At 40.8% G+C, this 16,841-nt stretch overlaps 2 protein-coding genes across 3 annotated transcripts in view; one reads left to right on the forward strand and one right to left on the reverse strand.

Annotated features, from left to right (window-relative positions):
• The window catches only part of kcnip4a (potassium voltage-gated channel interacting protein 4a), a 121,620-nt gene extending 118,678 nt beyond the window's left edge, over positions 1-2,942 (forward strand). The window contains exons 9-10 of the transcript XR_011239890.1: positions 2,437-2,516; positions 2,894-2,942. The gene's annotated coding sequence lies outside the window, so the exon portion shown is untranslated. The remainder of the gene's footprint in view (positions 1-2,436; positions 2,517-2,893) is intronic.
• On the reverse strand, positions 223-16,081 carry sec24d (SEC24 homolog D, COPII coat complex component). 2 transcript variants are annotated; one of them, XM_020095523.2, is made up of 23 exons: positions 15,937-16,081; positions 14,828-15,034; positions 14,291-14,393; positions 13,865-14,001; positions 13,406-13,690; positions 12,906-13,027; positions 12,463-12,574; positions 11,314-11,441; positions 10,019-10,157; positions 9,757-9,872; positions 8,947-9,071; positions 6,987-7,178; positions 6,696-6,789; positions 5,783-5,899; positions 5,494-5,664; positions 4,823-4,919; positions 4,574-4,719; positions 4,346-4,484; positions 3,725-3,843; positions 3,396-3,575; positions 3,004-3,195; positions 2,407-2,496; positions 223-2,078 (listed from the first exon to the last, which is right to left on the reverse strand). In XM_020095523.2, the coding sequence occupies exons 2-23, from the start codon at positions 14,976-14,978 to the stop codon at positions 1,938-1,940; spliced, it is 3,096 nt and encodes a 1,031-aa protein (XP_019951082.2). In that variant the 5' UTR covers positions 14,979-15,034; positions 15,937-16,081; the 3' UTR covers positions 223-1,937. The 2 variants fall into 2 exon arrangements, with proteins under 2 accessions (XP_019951082.2, XP_069374799.1); XM_069518698.1 differs by lacking the exon at positions 15,937-16,081 and adding an exon at positions 15,641-15,791.
• Positions 16,082-16,841: the final 760 nt, after the last annotated feature.

Raw genomic sequence — 16,841 nt, forward strand, 5'->3', positions numbered from 1 at the left:
TTGAAGATCAGGTCTTTGTAGTTTTACTTTTATATGTTTATTGGATAGTGTGCAATGGGTTTTTAATTTTAAATGTCCACCAGTCAGCAATTTGCATGTTTAAATTATGGTCATAGAGCTCATCCGATGACGTCAGGAGAACTTATTCTTACCTCGAGATCCATAGCTTTTATCATTGATCTCAAACTACAGGTGTCAATGTTGAGAAAATGTGAGCAACAGTTTGTGCAACAGCAAAGATTTAATAAGACAAAGTTTTCTTTCGGGTTTGGAATGAATGCACAGGGTAGGCCAATCCATCATTTCCCACAATTCCACTCCAACAAAACTCAGGACATTCATCTTTCCAGTTAAACTCAAATCACTGCTTCCAGCTAAAAATGGAAAGGTACTGAAATTACCTGAGATACGTTTGCATATAAAACCAAATACTGATGATGGATTTAAATCAGCCGTGGACGTCAAAAGGACATATACATTTTAACATAGATTTGTCAAACTACATGTATTATACGAACTTAAGGCAGATAGGAATATCTTTGACAACACAAGTTGCGCAATTAATGTACAAAAAGGCCTCGTGGGCCACACACATACACAAGGTGGTCCGATATTTATCAAATGAAGAATCTGCATTACAAAGAAATAATTAACCGGTATAAAAAAAAAAACAAGCAAGGCAATTAACTATGATATAACTACTGAAACTCATTTACTATAAAATCTTACATGTTTATTAGGGTGATAAATCTAAGTGACTACATTTGGGAGGTTGAACCATGAGCTGAAGTCTGATTGTCGGTCCAGACAGAAGATTTTAGATTGCTGACTCTGTTTTTTCATATTATTGTAAGTTGCTTGTGAGTGTTTGTCAAAATAAATCTTTTCAACAAGAATAAATAACAGTTTGATGTGGCAGTTTGAGGGAAAAGCTAGATATCAGGCCCCTGTCACCCCCCTGGGCCCCTGGGCATCGTGTTAAGTCCTTTAACCCGATACAATTTGAAATGGTTTTAGTTTTTAACAACCAATTCTGACTCTTCTACAGTGAAAAGTGTAGTTCTCTGTTTCCTTTGTCGAGGAACAGCTGCGTTCATTTCCCTGTAATCTCAGAACACCACATCAACAGTTTCTGCGTCACTGCACATTGAGAAGATCAAGTCGGCCATAAAAGGTCAAAGAATCTTTTTTTTCTTTTTTTCTTTGGTTGGGGGCATGTGCGAATCAAATGCTTTTCATTACTCATGGTGTGATGACGGGAAAAACACTTTATTCTGCCAATGTTTCTGCTTCATGATGAAATAACTGCGACTGAAAGTTGATTTTAAACAAGAAATGATAAAAATGCAGGACAAAATCGAAATTGTTTAAATGAAATTAATATTTTAAAATGAGGCTCTTAGAATTCTTTAAATATTTAGTCTTTATCTGACGGTAACGAATACTGGCGAACACCTACAAATAAACCCTTATTTTATCCAGATGCTGAAATTCTACATAGTGAAATGAAAACAGGCTGAAATCAACTTGAACACACAGTGGAGATGTATGCTCTATTGCTTATGCCAATGGGCCTTCTGCCAAAATGCATTTCAGCCGCAGGCACTGATATTATATTCTCCACTGTCCATCACGCCAAGTATCCATGCGGGAAACACTAGATGTGTTGTCCATTTAATTCTGACAGATTTACTTGGAAGCTCCTTAAGCGACAAGTCGTTATTTGGAGATCATACCGTGTATAGGAAAGGCAGCTGTGGACACTGGAGGTTGAATCTCCTGGATCCTTGTTCCCTCTTCGGTCTTTTTTATAAAATGCTTAGAAAGCACTGTCCTGACAATTTCAAACGGACTGACCCTGTGAGATCTGTGCACGGTCCATTAGATCCTGTGTTTCTGCCCGGTCAGTCTGGATGGGAACGCTTGAGGAGGAAAGATTAAGTGAGCAGCTGCCTGATCTCCCGGTAAACGTGGCAAAGGAAGTCCATGTAGGAGGCGCCGCCGTGCAGACCCTTGTCCTCCACGAGGAACTGACGGAACATCACCTCTGGCTTGTCCTTCTGCCTCACGATGAGGAGCTGAGTGAGGAGGAAATAGATTCCAATTAAAATGCAGTCACAAGTGGACAGTATGGACATAAGAAAATATAAGATGCATTGTTGACATCTGACAAACTTGATGTGGTTCAAATATGGATCCTTAAATTGTGCTTTGGGTAAAGAATGGGTCCTTGAGGCTATTTATGTATTTCCATACTAACTCCACTAGAGGGAGGCAGAGGTCATGGAAAAGCTCTATAGTATTTATCTTTTTCCTCGATCAAAGTGTTTTGTCTTTAACTGAGTGATGAAATCTTAATAACTCAATTGCTGGTTTACAATTATTGGACAATAGTCGTTTTCTTACCTTCATGGAGTTTGGCCTCTTTTCAAGCAGGTCATTGATGATAGATCGGACCTTCTTTGACAGTGGGTTGTCCAGCTCTGGCAGCGAAACCTGAAAAACACAAACTCAAGGTTTGTTCACAAAATTTCAAATATCTTAAATTTGAGGATGGAAAATAAGTTTTGACTTAACTTCAAACACTGTTAATGATTTTCCACCTCCTTTCCCCCGTGGACCAAAACATGTTTTACTTTAGTCTGGGCAATGAATGTCTCTGTTTGAACTCTGCACGAGGTTTACATATTTTTGAATTATTGGTGACTTCATCAGTGTGGAACACTTTACAGGTTACACATGTGAAGCAGTTCAGTACATCAAATGTTTTTTATTGTATGAATTCAACTTGCTGAGATATGACGGGTGGATTTTGTCAAAACTAAGATTGTAATTCCGAGGCACACTGCCCTGAACATCCAGACATTATCTCACTATACTTAAATACCTCCAGGCACCACGGAGCGAAGAACATGTCTCATCCAATACCTCTAAATGCAGGTACTGTTTTATTTGGTTTATAAGTATGTATGAGATCTAAGTGCTATTTAAATTCATTCTGACCATGTTTCCTTGCAGGTGGGCGAGGGAGGGCAGGTTGAAGATGCTCTGGACGTGGTCAGGGGGGCTTGCTTGGCCGAACCACAGAAACATGGAGTGGCCGTTCTCCAGCAGGAACATGCCAGAGTCGGCAAGAGACTCCTCTGAACAGCGCACCGGAGCGGGCAGAGCATCACTTCCAATGTCCACGTTGTGCTTTTAAAAAAGAAAAAACACCGATTATTAGATTTCAACAGCGTCTGACATTTTAAAAAATTAAAAAAGCATTAAATTACTTATTTAAGAGAATATTCAGGTTGAGATAAATGAATATGCATGGCCTTATCTCGAAAGTATGACTGATAAACAAGCAGGAAACCAAAGTTAGTGTCTCTAAATATGTATGGTACCCTCACCAGTGGGATGAGGCGTGGGTAGAGCAGCAGCTGTGTGTCCTCCACTCCCATGGCCATGACCGACAGCCTCAGATGGGCTCTGTCGTCTGTGGAGAGCTCTGTGCTGCCCACCAGGGGGGCTGTTTTCATCAGGCTGTTCATGTAGACTGGGAACACCTTCATGGTGTTAGGCAGGATCAGCTAAATATGGACACATATATTTAGTGAGTTTCTATCACATAGTTGATAAAATTACAATTACACACAGATCAAACCTAAACATGTCTTGTTGTGACGTTAAATCAAAGCCTGACTTAAAAAGAAACCTGCATTACAGGTTCTGCTCTGACCTGGCTGGCGGCGGAAGGGGTGGCGCAGTTCTTCCTGTAACAGGCCAACATGTGGGCTGTCTGGTTGACCAGGATCTCCCTCACATTCTTTAGAGGCTGGTTCAAGATGGCACGGTAAGCTGAGTGGGCACGGAAAAACAGTTCAAATACGAGAGAGGGGGAATGGGGAAGAAAAAAAGTAAGAAAGTGGAATAAAACGCAAAAGGAGGATTTTATGGAAAAAACACTGGGCAGTGGAAGAGGTGCAGAGGGAGGTGAAGAGTAGCAGGACGAGTGAAAGGAGGCAACAGAACGTGAGGATTATGGTTTTATGGCGGGCTATGTGTTATCTGTTCCTAATCTGAAACATGTGTTCCTTACTTTCACAGCTCATTCATTCTCCTCGGAAGTCAGTGCGCATTAGCTGTGCATCAGCGGGCTACGTCTGCACTACATTACACCCCTCACTCTATAGGAACGACTGTTCATAGATCATAAGATGGAAATTAGAGCATTTGGCCTTAGCGTAAAAAAAAATCTGTGCTTTAAATCCAAACTTGAACTGAAAGACAAAATGATGTTATTTGTTTGGGGGAAACTATCTTAGTTCCTTTTTGTCATGAAATGTAAAAGGACAGTCACCTGATTTGGCAAAGAAGTTGATGAGCGAGTCAGTCTCGCAGCTCTTGAACAGCTCCGACAACTGCGAGCTGCAGTTCAGACTGAGGTTGTGGATGCGCAGGCGTCGCTGGCCGCCGATGGTGGTGTACAGCAAGGCACACTGGGGGAAATGGAAGGCAGACCGAAGATAGAAGCAGACCCTGGAGAGTTCATTTCTGACAGACTGAAGGAAAAAGACACATAACATACCTGCATGAGTGCTCCGGTCTCCTCACTGAGCGTATCGTCGTGCTTGAACTCCACAGTCAAGGCCTTGTCACAGTCCACAGCCGCCATTTCTACATCTGTGGTGTTGTTCATGTGGATGGCACCAAAGAAGTCTGTGGCTCTGAAGCCTGAAGGCAGAAACATGTAAAGTACAGGAAAGACAAACTTTAAAGTACAAGGATTATCTTGTCTTATTAAACACCTGATGGAAAATCCTGCACTGTTCCTTACCTGTACTGGTACGAACACGCATGATGGCGTCAAATCCAATATTCTTCTGCACGTCTTTTCTTAGGTCTCTCAGGAAATGCTCCCCATCTGTCTCCACCTGGAAAGAGGAAGTGCACCTGGGTGAGCAGCAAGTCTTCCATGTGACGTGCATAAGCTCTAACCAGCAGATGGCAGTATTGTCAAATAACAAGCATGACCATGCTGACTCATAAATTAACCTCAGTACAAGTAATTTAATTTAATACCAAGAAAAGCTTTACTGAAACGTCATTCTGGACAAAAGTAAGAAATATAAATGAATATAAATTTGTCAGGTGTTAAAATCCTGTTGCTCTTAGTAAGAGTGTTTTATGTCTAATGCATACACTGCAGTGTTATTAATGAAGCATGTCAGTGTTTGTTTAGACTATGTGTGTTCAACAGAACAGTATTGCTTGAGGCTGTGGAGTGGTTGTACAGTTTGAAGTGGTTTCCCATGCTTAGTTCACTATTCCTTTGGGGCAGTTATATTAGACTGCCAGTTATTATGTGAACACAGAAAGATTTTATTAAGCTGCAGATGCCTTTGCCTGTCTGTGAAATAATCGATTTGTATGGTACTTTCAAGAAGTAACTGAAAAAAATGTTTGTCCATATACTGTATTCTGCAAAGTGCCTCCCATATCCAGTACCTGAAAGCTGTTGTACTTGTACACGGAGCCTCCGGTGTGCGAGGGCACGTCAGCCATGGTTGCCAAGTCGAGGTACTGGCTGGGGAAGAGGAAGAGATCCACGCAGCAGCCCTGTGCCACACAGTCCTTCGACAGTTGCTCATACACTCCTTTCTGAGGCTGGAACAGGGTCTATGAGAAAACAGACGATTCTGCTGGGTAAGTCAGCAGTCCCCTCAGATTTTTTGTAGGTTATAGTAAAACGTTCCTCCAGTCAAGTTCACTCAACACAAAAATCAAAACTACTCACTTTCTCTTTGTCTGTGTTGACCAGCTTCTTGTCATCCCTGTTCTTGAGTTTACCAGGAGCCTCAGCGGTGGGCATGGAGGAGTGGAAGATGAAGATCTTTCCGCTACATTCTGCAGCCTGGAGGTGGCAGAGTGACGAGAGAGGGATAAGATAAAAGATCTCCAAAAGGAGGTCGAACTAAGGTGTGTAGTGTGTTCTCTCCTGATGGGTTGTTTGTAGCAATAGAGTGAAATCATGAAGTCAGGAGAAGCAGAACTGAAATCCTTCAAAAGATCACATTATTCTAATAATGAAAATCAGTTATTTTTAGAGCATTACCTTGTGCTTGCCAAATAAACTGATAGAGAAGATAAAGACGTGTGCATTACTCTGACTGTTTATTATTAAAATGTGAACAACTAGAGGCATAACAAAATAAATAAGTCTATTTGCTAGTGTGTAATATCACAACTGTTTCCAATTAAAAGCTGTGAGAATGTTTCCTTTGGTGTGCGCCAAACACTGACCTCATATCACTGGGAAAGTTTACTGGACTTGAAAGTAAACACAAACATCAGGAAAAAGAAACTTGCTGAATCGAGTTCAGACAAAAGTGCCGATGTTGGCATTGTCTACAATACAATATCTGATATATTTTGACAAATTGAAACAATCTTGTGGGGGTGGTTTCAGTGTATTTTTGTCTTTTGTTCAGATTTAAAATGACCTTTTCAGGAAAAACACACCATTACCTGTTCTAGCTTTGGTACATTTTATGGGGATCAATGAGCAAAGAGACACAATTAACAAAAGATTTTCAACTTAATAGAATTCTTCCACATCTAAACCTACAGCAGCCTCTCATAGTTCAAGGAGGTTGCTGTAGCCTCCCAATCTTCCACTTCATGCTGACAGATGTCACAGTGTGGCTGACCTTAAATGCCTCCACGCCGGCCTGGATGACAGGAGCAAAGACCGTTTCACTCTCGTTGGTGTCTGCAAACATGTCAGGGATCTGGTCCAGGAGGCTGCAGACAAAGGGACAGGGTTATTATGGCTTGTTCAGCAATTCGCCTGAAATTCATAGTATTTAAAAGAAAACCTTGAAGCAAAAAGTAAAACTTGTATAGAAATAAACTGGATCAAACTTTTGGGCCTAACATGTCAACTTCTCAACATGAAAATAAACAGTTTTTCCACAGACTAACAATGAGTTGCATCTCACTTGCAGATAACAGCCCTCGATTCCTGGAAGTTGACGAGGAAGCCGTCAAGTAGCGGGACGAACACTTCCTCCGTGTCTGAAACCACCATCATCTGGGGCTGGGCCAAAGCGCTCTTCACGTTGTAGAAGTGGAGGACCTTGTTGTAAGTGACGAAGCCCACTTTAATCGCCGAGCTATCCAATCCTTCCTCTCTGGTAAGGGAGAAGAGACAAGCGTCTGAACTTCAGAGTGTTTTCTAGAACATCATTTGAAATGTTTATTCTATTTATGTATAAATTCACTTTAGTCCGAGGTAAGAATCTACTGTCATTCCTCCTGCAATAATGCAACTTAACAGTAAAAATAGAAGCTGAATAATGTGGTGAAACTGGCACTTTAAAGCAAGAGAAGACACAAGATAAAAATCTGGTTTGCACATGACTTTCAAGCACCATTTCAGCTATTAAAAAAATCAACTTCCCAGCCATGGTACATTGTCAAGTATAAACATCCTTCCAGGATATAAAGAACATCTCATATGGACTTGTTTATTAGTGTGTTTCCATGTCCAAGTAATTTTTGGTTTATTAAGAAAACAACTATGCCCATTGACCCATGCCTGCTATTTTCTTTTGCTCTTTCTGTTTCTCACTATTACAACTTGCGATAGATTTATCATTATACATACTATCTTTATATAAACTGTATATAAAGATACAGCATATGATCTATAGTACGCTTCATTTTGGCTTTTGTGTATCGGTGCTACATATAACGCAAACAATAATGAACAGTAAGAATAAAAACTGTGATGTTTACCAGAACTCTCTGGATCCGGGTGTGGAACTGGTAGCTACGCTGAACCAGCTCCACACATCAAAACTCTTCACCATCACAGTCATTTAAAAGCATTCCTCGCTGACACTGCCAACTGCAGTTTGTCAGCCGCTCTACTTAAATCATGCAGACGCACCAGGGAACATGTAATGTGGTTCGGAGTGGAACGTATGCCACTGGTTAACTGTGATCCCAGACCCCTATGTGAACATTAGTCATGGGTGCTGTTGGAAATAATAGACTCAGATTTTATGTTATCCTTTCTAATGCCAGATAGAGATTAGAAATACCAACAATGAAAAAAAAAAAGTCTACATGCCTTGTTCTACATCTGCATTTACTTTAACCTGCATTTACTTTATTTTGAGTGAACCTGCCAAACACTGCAGAATTGTACGAAGCATATAAAAATGCAGCGTCTTTAATTTAGGGCCTGTAAAAACAAAAGAGAAGATTCAAATGCAGCTGAAGAGATGATGTCATGGTATCACACAAATATAGAAATATTGTTGCCGGTGTTAATAAAGCAAAGAGAAAGAACCAGGTGGAGTAAATCATCTTCTCCTGCCACGATCAATCAAAAATCTCACTTCCGGAACAACTGTTACCACAAATAGCGGAGCCATCTGTACAGCAATTTCTTTTTTGTTTTGTTTTGTTTTTCTATCTCATGCCTGCACTATAATATTTTCCGTTCTTGGCAGCCGTGGCGCCCTCCTCAACCGATACCGACCATCTGCTAAACGTCATGCAGGAATATTCAGCTGATGAGAACAAATAGTTGGCTTGATGTTTAGGACTTGAGGGATGTCCTATTTTGGCAAGGTGGGTGTTGAGAGTGAACGGCATACGGTTCTGCATTTTAAACAGATCATGGTGCAGTTTCTTGAGAATATGGTGATTGTGCTAATTCTGGAAAAACAGGGAGGTGACAAGAATTCTCAGCTTTCAGTGCATTCAAAAAATCAAACATGACTCACGGAGGGAAAAGATAAGTTAAGGAGTTAATCGCCCTTTAAGCGTGTTTTTAAAACCCTGTATACCCACTCATTTTGGTGTAAAAGAGGTATAAGTATAAAGCACATATAGTTTTTTTCCCTGTGCTGTGTGAATGAGTGTGTGCTTTTCTGAGTTATCGTGTACCTGGGCAGCTTGTCTAGTAGAGTCTTCAGCTCATCACATATCAGTTTGACCAGGCCACTTTTGATGTTGCTGTAGGACACGTCAATCATGAAGATGTAGGCAGGAGGATTTGGACGCTTGTTGTTCTGCGGGAGATGAAGGTAGAGGGTGAAGTTAATTTTGACTTGACAGGCATGCAGGATAAAAAACCTTATTTCAAAATGAAATGAGGAACAAAATGTGTCTGGTACAAACAAATTATTACTCTTTTTATTCCTGAATTCTGTTTTTAAGGGTCTGGAGTCTTCCACCTTAAGTTTCTGTAATTAGTTCCCTAAAAACCAGAGGTGCTTTCATTTATGTTTGCTAATTATATGGTGTAGCTGTAAGAAGGCTGTGCTCGGTATGAACTCCTCAACAGAGGTTAATGGCAGTGGTGTGTGTGTGTGTCAGTAAGACCCTGTTATGTTTCCACAGTTACGAGCCATGACAAGACACTCACCTTGCAGGCTTTTGTTTAATCACTGGCCTACAGAGAGTGTTTATAAGTCTTAATAAACAGAGCAAAAAGTAGGCCAGTCGAGTGACTCAGCTTTGCCAATGTACTCTGACCCTCTGATGTTGTTCTCAACAGCCGCAGCCTCCATGGGGACACAGTTGATTTGTGTCTGTCTTTTTTTAGTTTGTGTCAGTGCATAAAAGACAAACTTCTGAGGAAAGTTTTATATGGCGCTCTCTGTGTGAAATCATCAAACACAGCCTGAATTCATGTACTTGTGTCTCTACTGTTTATTTAATGCACTCTATAATGGCAATTGAGAAGTGCTGTACCTTGCAGTAGTCCATGGTGGCTGTAAACTCATAGGATCCCAAGGACAACTCAGGCCTCTCGTAGAAGTCCACCCTACGGCCCATGTGGTCAAGATGTTGGAAGAAGAAGACTGGCACTGGGGTAAGACAACAAAATACATGAATCACGACGTTTGCATAATATACAGTATTCATAGAGTTTTTATTTAAATTTACTACATTTTTATCTTCTTTTTCTGCCTAAATCTTTAGGACGAAATACCATTTTTGCGTAGTACTGTACCTTCGTTGACACAGTTGCAGAAAGAGCACTGGTAGCGACGACCGCCATCGATAAACTGCATGTAGGGACACATGTAGGCCTTGCATCGGTTGCAGCGGATGGGGCCTGTCTCACCGTGGTCCACAACATAAAGAGGAGTCTACACACAGACAGGTACACAATAAGTTCTAATCAAGTACTCAACCAAATTAATTCTGTGTTTTTTAAAAGGAAATCGATGACTTAACAAAATACTTCAGCGTGTACAGAAAACCAAGTCAGATACACAGATTATATTGAATGGTTTATTTCTTGTGATGCTGCCCGTGTTTTCAGCAATGCAACATTTACCATACATGGACCATACTAAATTCTGCTCTGTCTCAAGCATCGCTGATTCCATGGCACCCAAACCATACACACTGCACTTTCATATACACAACATTTGTCTCTTATGGAGTAAGAATGTTGAGCATGAAGCTGTTTAATGTATACCACAGTCCAGTTTGCCAACCAAACACTGTGTAAGACTTTTTATTTAAAGTTCCCTGCGTGGTTTGACACAATATAAATTGAAAATATTTGCTTCAACCGAAATGAAATACCATAACACACATGTAGAACCACTACAGTATCTAAGAGCTGTTTACTCGGTGCAGTAAACAAAATATGGTGGATGATAAATCAATCAATTGAACATCCAAACACAAAATCATGCTCCTTTGAGTATAACAAACTCAGTTGGGATTTAGTTTCACTCTTATATTTCTGGTGGGAATCTGCTCCATGGCTGGAAGCAAATCAAAAAAGTACGATACACTTACATTTGATTGCTTTTGTATAAAACCTCCTTTCTTCTCTAGTGGTCCCTGCAGATCTGACATTAGCTAATTAGCCTCAAGCCAGATGAGAGAAAGCCAACATTACCTAAAAAGGCCAGTTGGTTCCTGGGACATGGTGAGTGTAGGGGGAAAGTATCTAAGACAGGATTCTTGGACCACACATGATCCAACAGCAGGGTCATTCATCGGACAAATTAACTTTTGTAGTACCAAGAGACATCTATCAAAGAGCTTAATTTAGTGGACACTTCTAACACAAGGTTGACCACCACAAATCTCCATCTGTTGTCGAGACACTGGCATATATTAGAATTTATCATTCCCTGCAAGAGTTGAACATGGAGGACAATGTGGCATGAGGTCAATATGATTTTATTAGAAAGTGATTATGTATTGTTGATCTAATTGAACATGTGATTGGAGATGCTATATATAGAGTTATACAAGTTATATATATATAAATCCACAACTTACCTCATTCTTTGGCAAAGTGGCAAAGGGTTTAATGACGCAAGCCAGGGGCACTTGGCACTGCTTGGCCAGATCGGCCGTGCAGGGGAGAGAGTAGGTGGTGCAGCGTATGAACCTGGGACTGGCATTGCCTGGGATTAGCAAAAACAACGGTCAATGGCCTTGATATTATCACTGAGCACATAGTTGAATGAGTCCTTTCACCTAGTTCTGCATTTAAAATGTATTGTAAAAATAAATAGTTAATATTTATAATCCTCAAGGAGATATAAGTAAAAGCCTTGAACTTGAAAAGTATTTACCACATTCAACATGAAAACAATTGAACCTGATGTGCTCAACTTTTATCAAAAACACAGACATTTTAAGTATCAATAGAAATGAAAGGATTTTCACCTACATTTGCAACAGATTACCATCATTTACAAATATCCAGTGCTTTAAAAATCGAAAATTACATGACTAAAATTCCAGACCAATAAAGGTCCAGTGTGTAAGATTTAGGTTAAAGGGCTCTTGGTGGAAACTGAATATAAAAATAATCATAATAATGTTTTCACTTGAGTGTTATCTCCTAAATTGTACAAATTGTTGTTTTCTTTACCCTTGAATGAGCCCTTTATATTTATATAGGGAGCGGGTCCTCTTTACAGAGGCCACCATGTTTTCCTACAGGAGGTCAACCTGGACGAACTAAACAGCTTTTGAGTTTTTATGACAACTGAAGGATTCCTCAGGTTCTCTCATGTTTGGAAGGGGGAGGGTGAGGTGACAGGTATGCAGCTGCAAAATGCAACTCCACCACTAGATGTCACTAAATCCTACATTACAATCCTATCCTGAATCTTTAGAAGAGTATATCTCTGCAGCAACATGGTCAATATGTCTACTGTTATACTAGTGAGGTTTCTGCAAAGGTGTAAGCATGAGCATAGATGTTGGTAGGTCAGATTAAATGAAGTTGGGAATGCAACATAAATGAAAGACAAGAATACAAATTTAGAGTGAATATTCCCTATGAAATCAAACAGTTGTAGCCCAAAACGTATAGAAATCTATATCACAACATCTGATCATTGTCTGTGCTAAATTTTATCCTAATAATGTGTAGTGAAACAAAGTTAGAGAGGTTTGAAGTGTTATTTTGGTTACCCTGGTCCTGTGCTGTGAAGTCAGTGGTGACCAGAGGTGGAACCTGTCCTCTGATGTTTGTGCTGAAGACCTGTCCTCCTTGGTTGGCCTGGTCGTCCTGAATGATCTGGGTCTAAAACAAATTTTATGTAAAATATGTAAATACCATATTTCTAAATGAAAATGTAATTAATGCAGCTCCATGACATTCTTTGATCACCAACCATTTTTCTGTAAATCTAGATCATTTCCTTTATTATTATCCCATTACCTGAAATATAGTTAATAAAAATGATTGAAAACAACCCATAATGTTAACAAAAGACAATATGTACAGTACATGCCTTTGTCAAGCATCTTTTGAAGATTTTATAAGCCACTAGCTTAGGACAGAACATGTAGTATGACATATGTGGTATGTTGGTATGTGAAGGAGGTCCCCGGAGGATTAGCTGTCAACTCACTATGCTTGGGATCGAGTCAGGGTCCAGTTTCTTTTGCGGTGGGCCAGCCAGTGCGCCCGGTGTTCCAGGGAAGGCCCCTGGCATGCCCTGCTGGGGCCCAGCCATGTGACCCCCAAACTGACCTGCACATTGACACAAGACATCCAGGCTATTAGAGAAGTTTAACTGTAAAGTATGAAGATGAAGTATGAAGCTTTGTTTGTAAGCTGTAGAATAAGTTCTGATCTGACCGCTCAAATACCACCCATGAGATAATGTTTTCATCTTCACCAGAAAGACAAATATTTATTCTCCTGTCATCCTTTTGGTTTATAGAACTATTTGACAAACAAAAACTTTCTATTGTGCAGAGCAACCTGAAAAAAAAAAATACACATCATGACACACTACTACTTTGACCATGTATCAACAGCCCTGCAACTAATTTAACAAGTAACTAAAACAATCTGACTATAATAAACAAGGACACATTTCTTGTTTGGTGGCAGAGTCTGAGTTACCAGCTTGCTGTGGGTATCCTGGTGGACCAGTGGGTCCAGGACCAGGCTGCTGAAAACCTCCTGGGCCTGGAGGCGGCGGGCCGGGAAAAGGTCTGCCCATGCCTGCCATGCTCCCTGGGGGTGACTGCGGTGGAGCCATGTGAGGGGGCATTTGCTGGGATGAGTGGACTAACTGCGGGCCAGGAGGCATCTGCGGATGGCCCATCGCTGGTGGAGGAGGCACCTGGAAAGGCTGTGGGGCTACAGAGCCTGTTGGTGGAGGAGGGCTCTGCATGGGCCCTGGGGCTACGAAAAGAGGAAAGTTGCAACAATATATTAATTGTAGAACTGCTATAGTAAAGGTAATAATTTAGTTATGTAGCCATTGATGGATCATGTAGAAATCCATAATCCTCCAGAAATTGAACATATGTTGCTGTAGGATGAGAAGCAGTGTAAATTTGTAAAAAGCAAACTTACCATAGCCGCCCATATTCATAGCACTCATCTGATTGGTGAGCTGTTGTGCTGAAGGCGGGGCAGGTGAGGCCATGCTGTTGTATGGGAGCTGTGGGGGTTGTCCATAAGCAGTAGATACAGCTGGTGGAGCAGGGTACCTGAGGTGGTACAAGGACAGTTACAGCAGGTAGTGGTCTCATATATAAAAGCTGCTAATAACATTTTATTCAAGCTGCATGATGTCAGTAGAATGAGCAGCACAGCTGCCTGTAAACTTTGCTGTTTTGAAATAATCTGTTCAGACAATTTTATCAATAAGAAGATAAGGGATATCATCACCTTTACTTTTTCCTTATGCAGTTGAGCAAAGTAAACTAACAACTTCTCAGAGTTCCTTTACGCATTCTTCACCTATTTGTGTTGATATCAGAGAAGATTCATCGTTACCTTTGTGGATGAGCGCCATTCTGCTGGACATTTGGATTGTACGAACTGCACGCTGGAGGCGGAGGCATCCCGGCGGCAGAGGAAACTGGGGATTTCATCATACCTGCAGTGAGTAAAATGACATAATTTCAGTGCTTGTTTGCACTTCACTTCGAGCTTGTTTCAGTGTGTAGTTATGAAATATGGTCAAGAAATTGACCGTATCTTTGCTCGTGCCGTTGGTTCTAAATATGTGGGTATCACAGTGGAATAGCAGATGAATTACAAGCTGCAAACTAAGACATCTTATGAGCCATTTCTCATATTCTGCTAAACATATAATTTGGTTTCTTTCCTGCACACAAAACAACAAATGTGATCTCGGAGAGCTGGGAAATTATAAGGTTCTATTGCTATTATGGAGAAAAACGCATCATTTACTACAACTGATGAGCTGAAATGCAGAGCTTCCACTGGCAAGAGCAGACCTGTTAATTGAAAGCCTGACAACCATGATATTTGAGAACCATTCCAAATGTGCGGGCAAACGACATCTACCTGTCGGTGGAGCGGTGAAGGCCTGAGGTGGCCCGCCGTAGTGTCCATAGAGGGGCTGTGCAGGACCACTCCCGAATCCACCTTGGTAGCCCCCCATCCCTGGCTGGGCCTGGGAGTACGGGGGTGCGGCGACATAACCCTGCTGACTCATCTCGATGAAACGACCCTTACTTCCTTCTCATTCCAAGATGCATGAGCTTTGAGGCTCTGTGAAGTTGAAAAGATGACATTAAAGACAAGAATTCATCGTTTGCAGTAGAACAAAAATCACACAAACCATGCACAGTTTGCATCAGGCGTTTCTATTTATGTATTTGTTGAATGAATCCAGTATGTTTACAAGCCAAATAAGCAACAGCTAATGTTTGACCTCGTGCAATCTCCATTTCTGGTGTAACATGGACCTTTGGTGCTTCTTATTGACAGATAAGGAAGATTATCTTCAGCAGGAGTCACCTTCTCTGTTTTGCTGCCAGCCATTGAAAAACACTTGTTGTGGATTATGGGTCTTAATGTCCTGGCTCCTAAATGACAGCAAAACTTTCATTTCTCCAATATGTCAAGTCTTTTACAAACTTCTAGGCGCAGCTGGGTCAACAACAACAACAACAGCTGTGCTCAACACCACTGACGCCCTTTATTACAACTCAATAAACCAATCACCCGATACACATCCCCCTAAGAGAAAGAGAAAGAGATAAATAGACAATCGTTGTTTACTGTTTACAGCTCAATGGTAAAGTCGTTCTGCCACTTCCCACATTCTGCCACGTCAAGGGACCGTTATGAAGCATCCCTGCGTGATTTCTTTACCGATTCACATCCAGCTTTACCCTCGTATCCTCACCCTCACCAGATTCCTATTTCACCTTAAACTTCACATCAGAGGAGTGCACTGACGTGACGTGTCTATTAGCCGACATTAATCACAGGACACATCTTGCTAGCAGCGCGGAAATCACCACAAACTTTACTTCTCTTTTCTTTTAACTCCGCACCGGAAGCAGAATAATCACTGGGAAGTTGTTAGTGGAGCTGAACGGGGTGCTGGGTCCACGTGTGCGCGTGTGTGCGCTTCGTGTTGTAAATAGTGTCGCAGCGTTATTTACCTGAATGTTTCAGCGGTCCTCTCCTCGGTGGAAGAAGCGGAGTGCCACGTCAAACTCCACCGAAGCGCCGGTCGCTACGTTACGAGGGAACCGAGACACCCGGAGTTTCCGGCGGCGTATTTCAAAATAAAGTCCCTACAGGCGAATAAACCTTCTCGGACGCTATAAAACGAGACAACAAGAATCTTTAAACTTTAACGTGGAGTTTTTACATCTCTAGAAAAAACGGTTTAACGTTTTGTGCATCAAAAGATCTCGTTTAAATGTTACCTTGTGCTTTTATTTTGAAGAGTTGATATTAAGGTCCCTATGGCGATCTGTTTCTAAGCAGCTTCACAGGACACTGAGTTGTACATGTCGCTGTGCGCATGCGTGAAGCAAAGGGATCCCATACACGTCAGCACATGTCACTGATCTATAACCATAGATAGACTGTATATAATTCTATATGAAAGACTGTATATAAGACTGTATATAAGTCTATATATGTCTGTATATAAATCTATATGTAAGTCTGTATATAAGTCTATATATAAGTCTATATGTAAGACTGTATATAAGACTGTATATGTCTGTATACAAAGTCTATAAAGTCTGTATGCAAGTCTGTGTACAAGTCTATATATAAGACTAAACAGAAGTATGTATCCAAGCCAAACACAAGGGCATAAGAATAATAAAAGGTAAAAATGAGTTAAGAACAAGTTGCAGTGAGATGAAAGTCCAGCCACCAGAACCACTACAAAGCTGTCACTCTAAAGAAGTATGTGCTAATGGAGATATCGACAATACAAATATCATAAGCGTAATGTATCTTACACCAAAGAAGGTTAAGAAGTGTGACTTTTTTTTTTTTTCCAGATCACATAAGTACATTTTTCAAAAAAACAAACATGTAGCATAAA

The sequence above is a fragment of the Paralichthys olivaceus genome, chromosome 22 (assembly GCF_024713975.1).
Source record: "Paralichthys olivaceus isolate ysfri-2021 chromosome 22, ASM2471397v2, whole genome shotgun sequence".
Lineage (NCBI taxonomy): Eukaryota > Metazoa > Chordata > Actinopteri > Pleuronectiformes > Paralichthyidae > Paralichthys > Paralichthys olivaceus.

What these genes read in the sequence shown, in the direction of transcription:
- sec24d (XM_020095523.2), bottom strand. Translation starts at nt 14,978, where the DNA reads ATGAGTCAGCAGGGTTATGTCGCCGCACCCCCGTACTCCCAGGCCCAG. An exon ending in TATGAATATGGGCGGCTATG is followed by an intron (nt 13,691 to 13,864) that starts GTAAGTTTGCTT and finishes CTCTTTTCGTAG; the next exon opens with CCCCAGGGCCCATGCAGAGC. An exon ending in TCGAGGGCTGTTATCTGCAA is followed by an intron (nt 6,790 to 6,986) that starts GTGAGATGCAAC and finishes CTTTGTCTGCAG; the next exon opens with CCTCCTGGACCAGATCCCTG.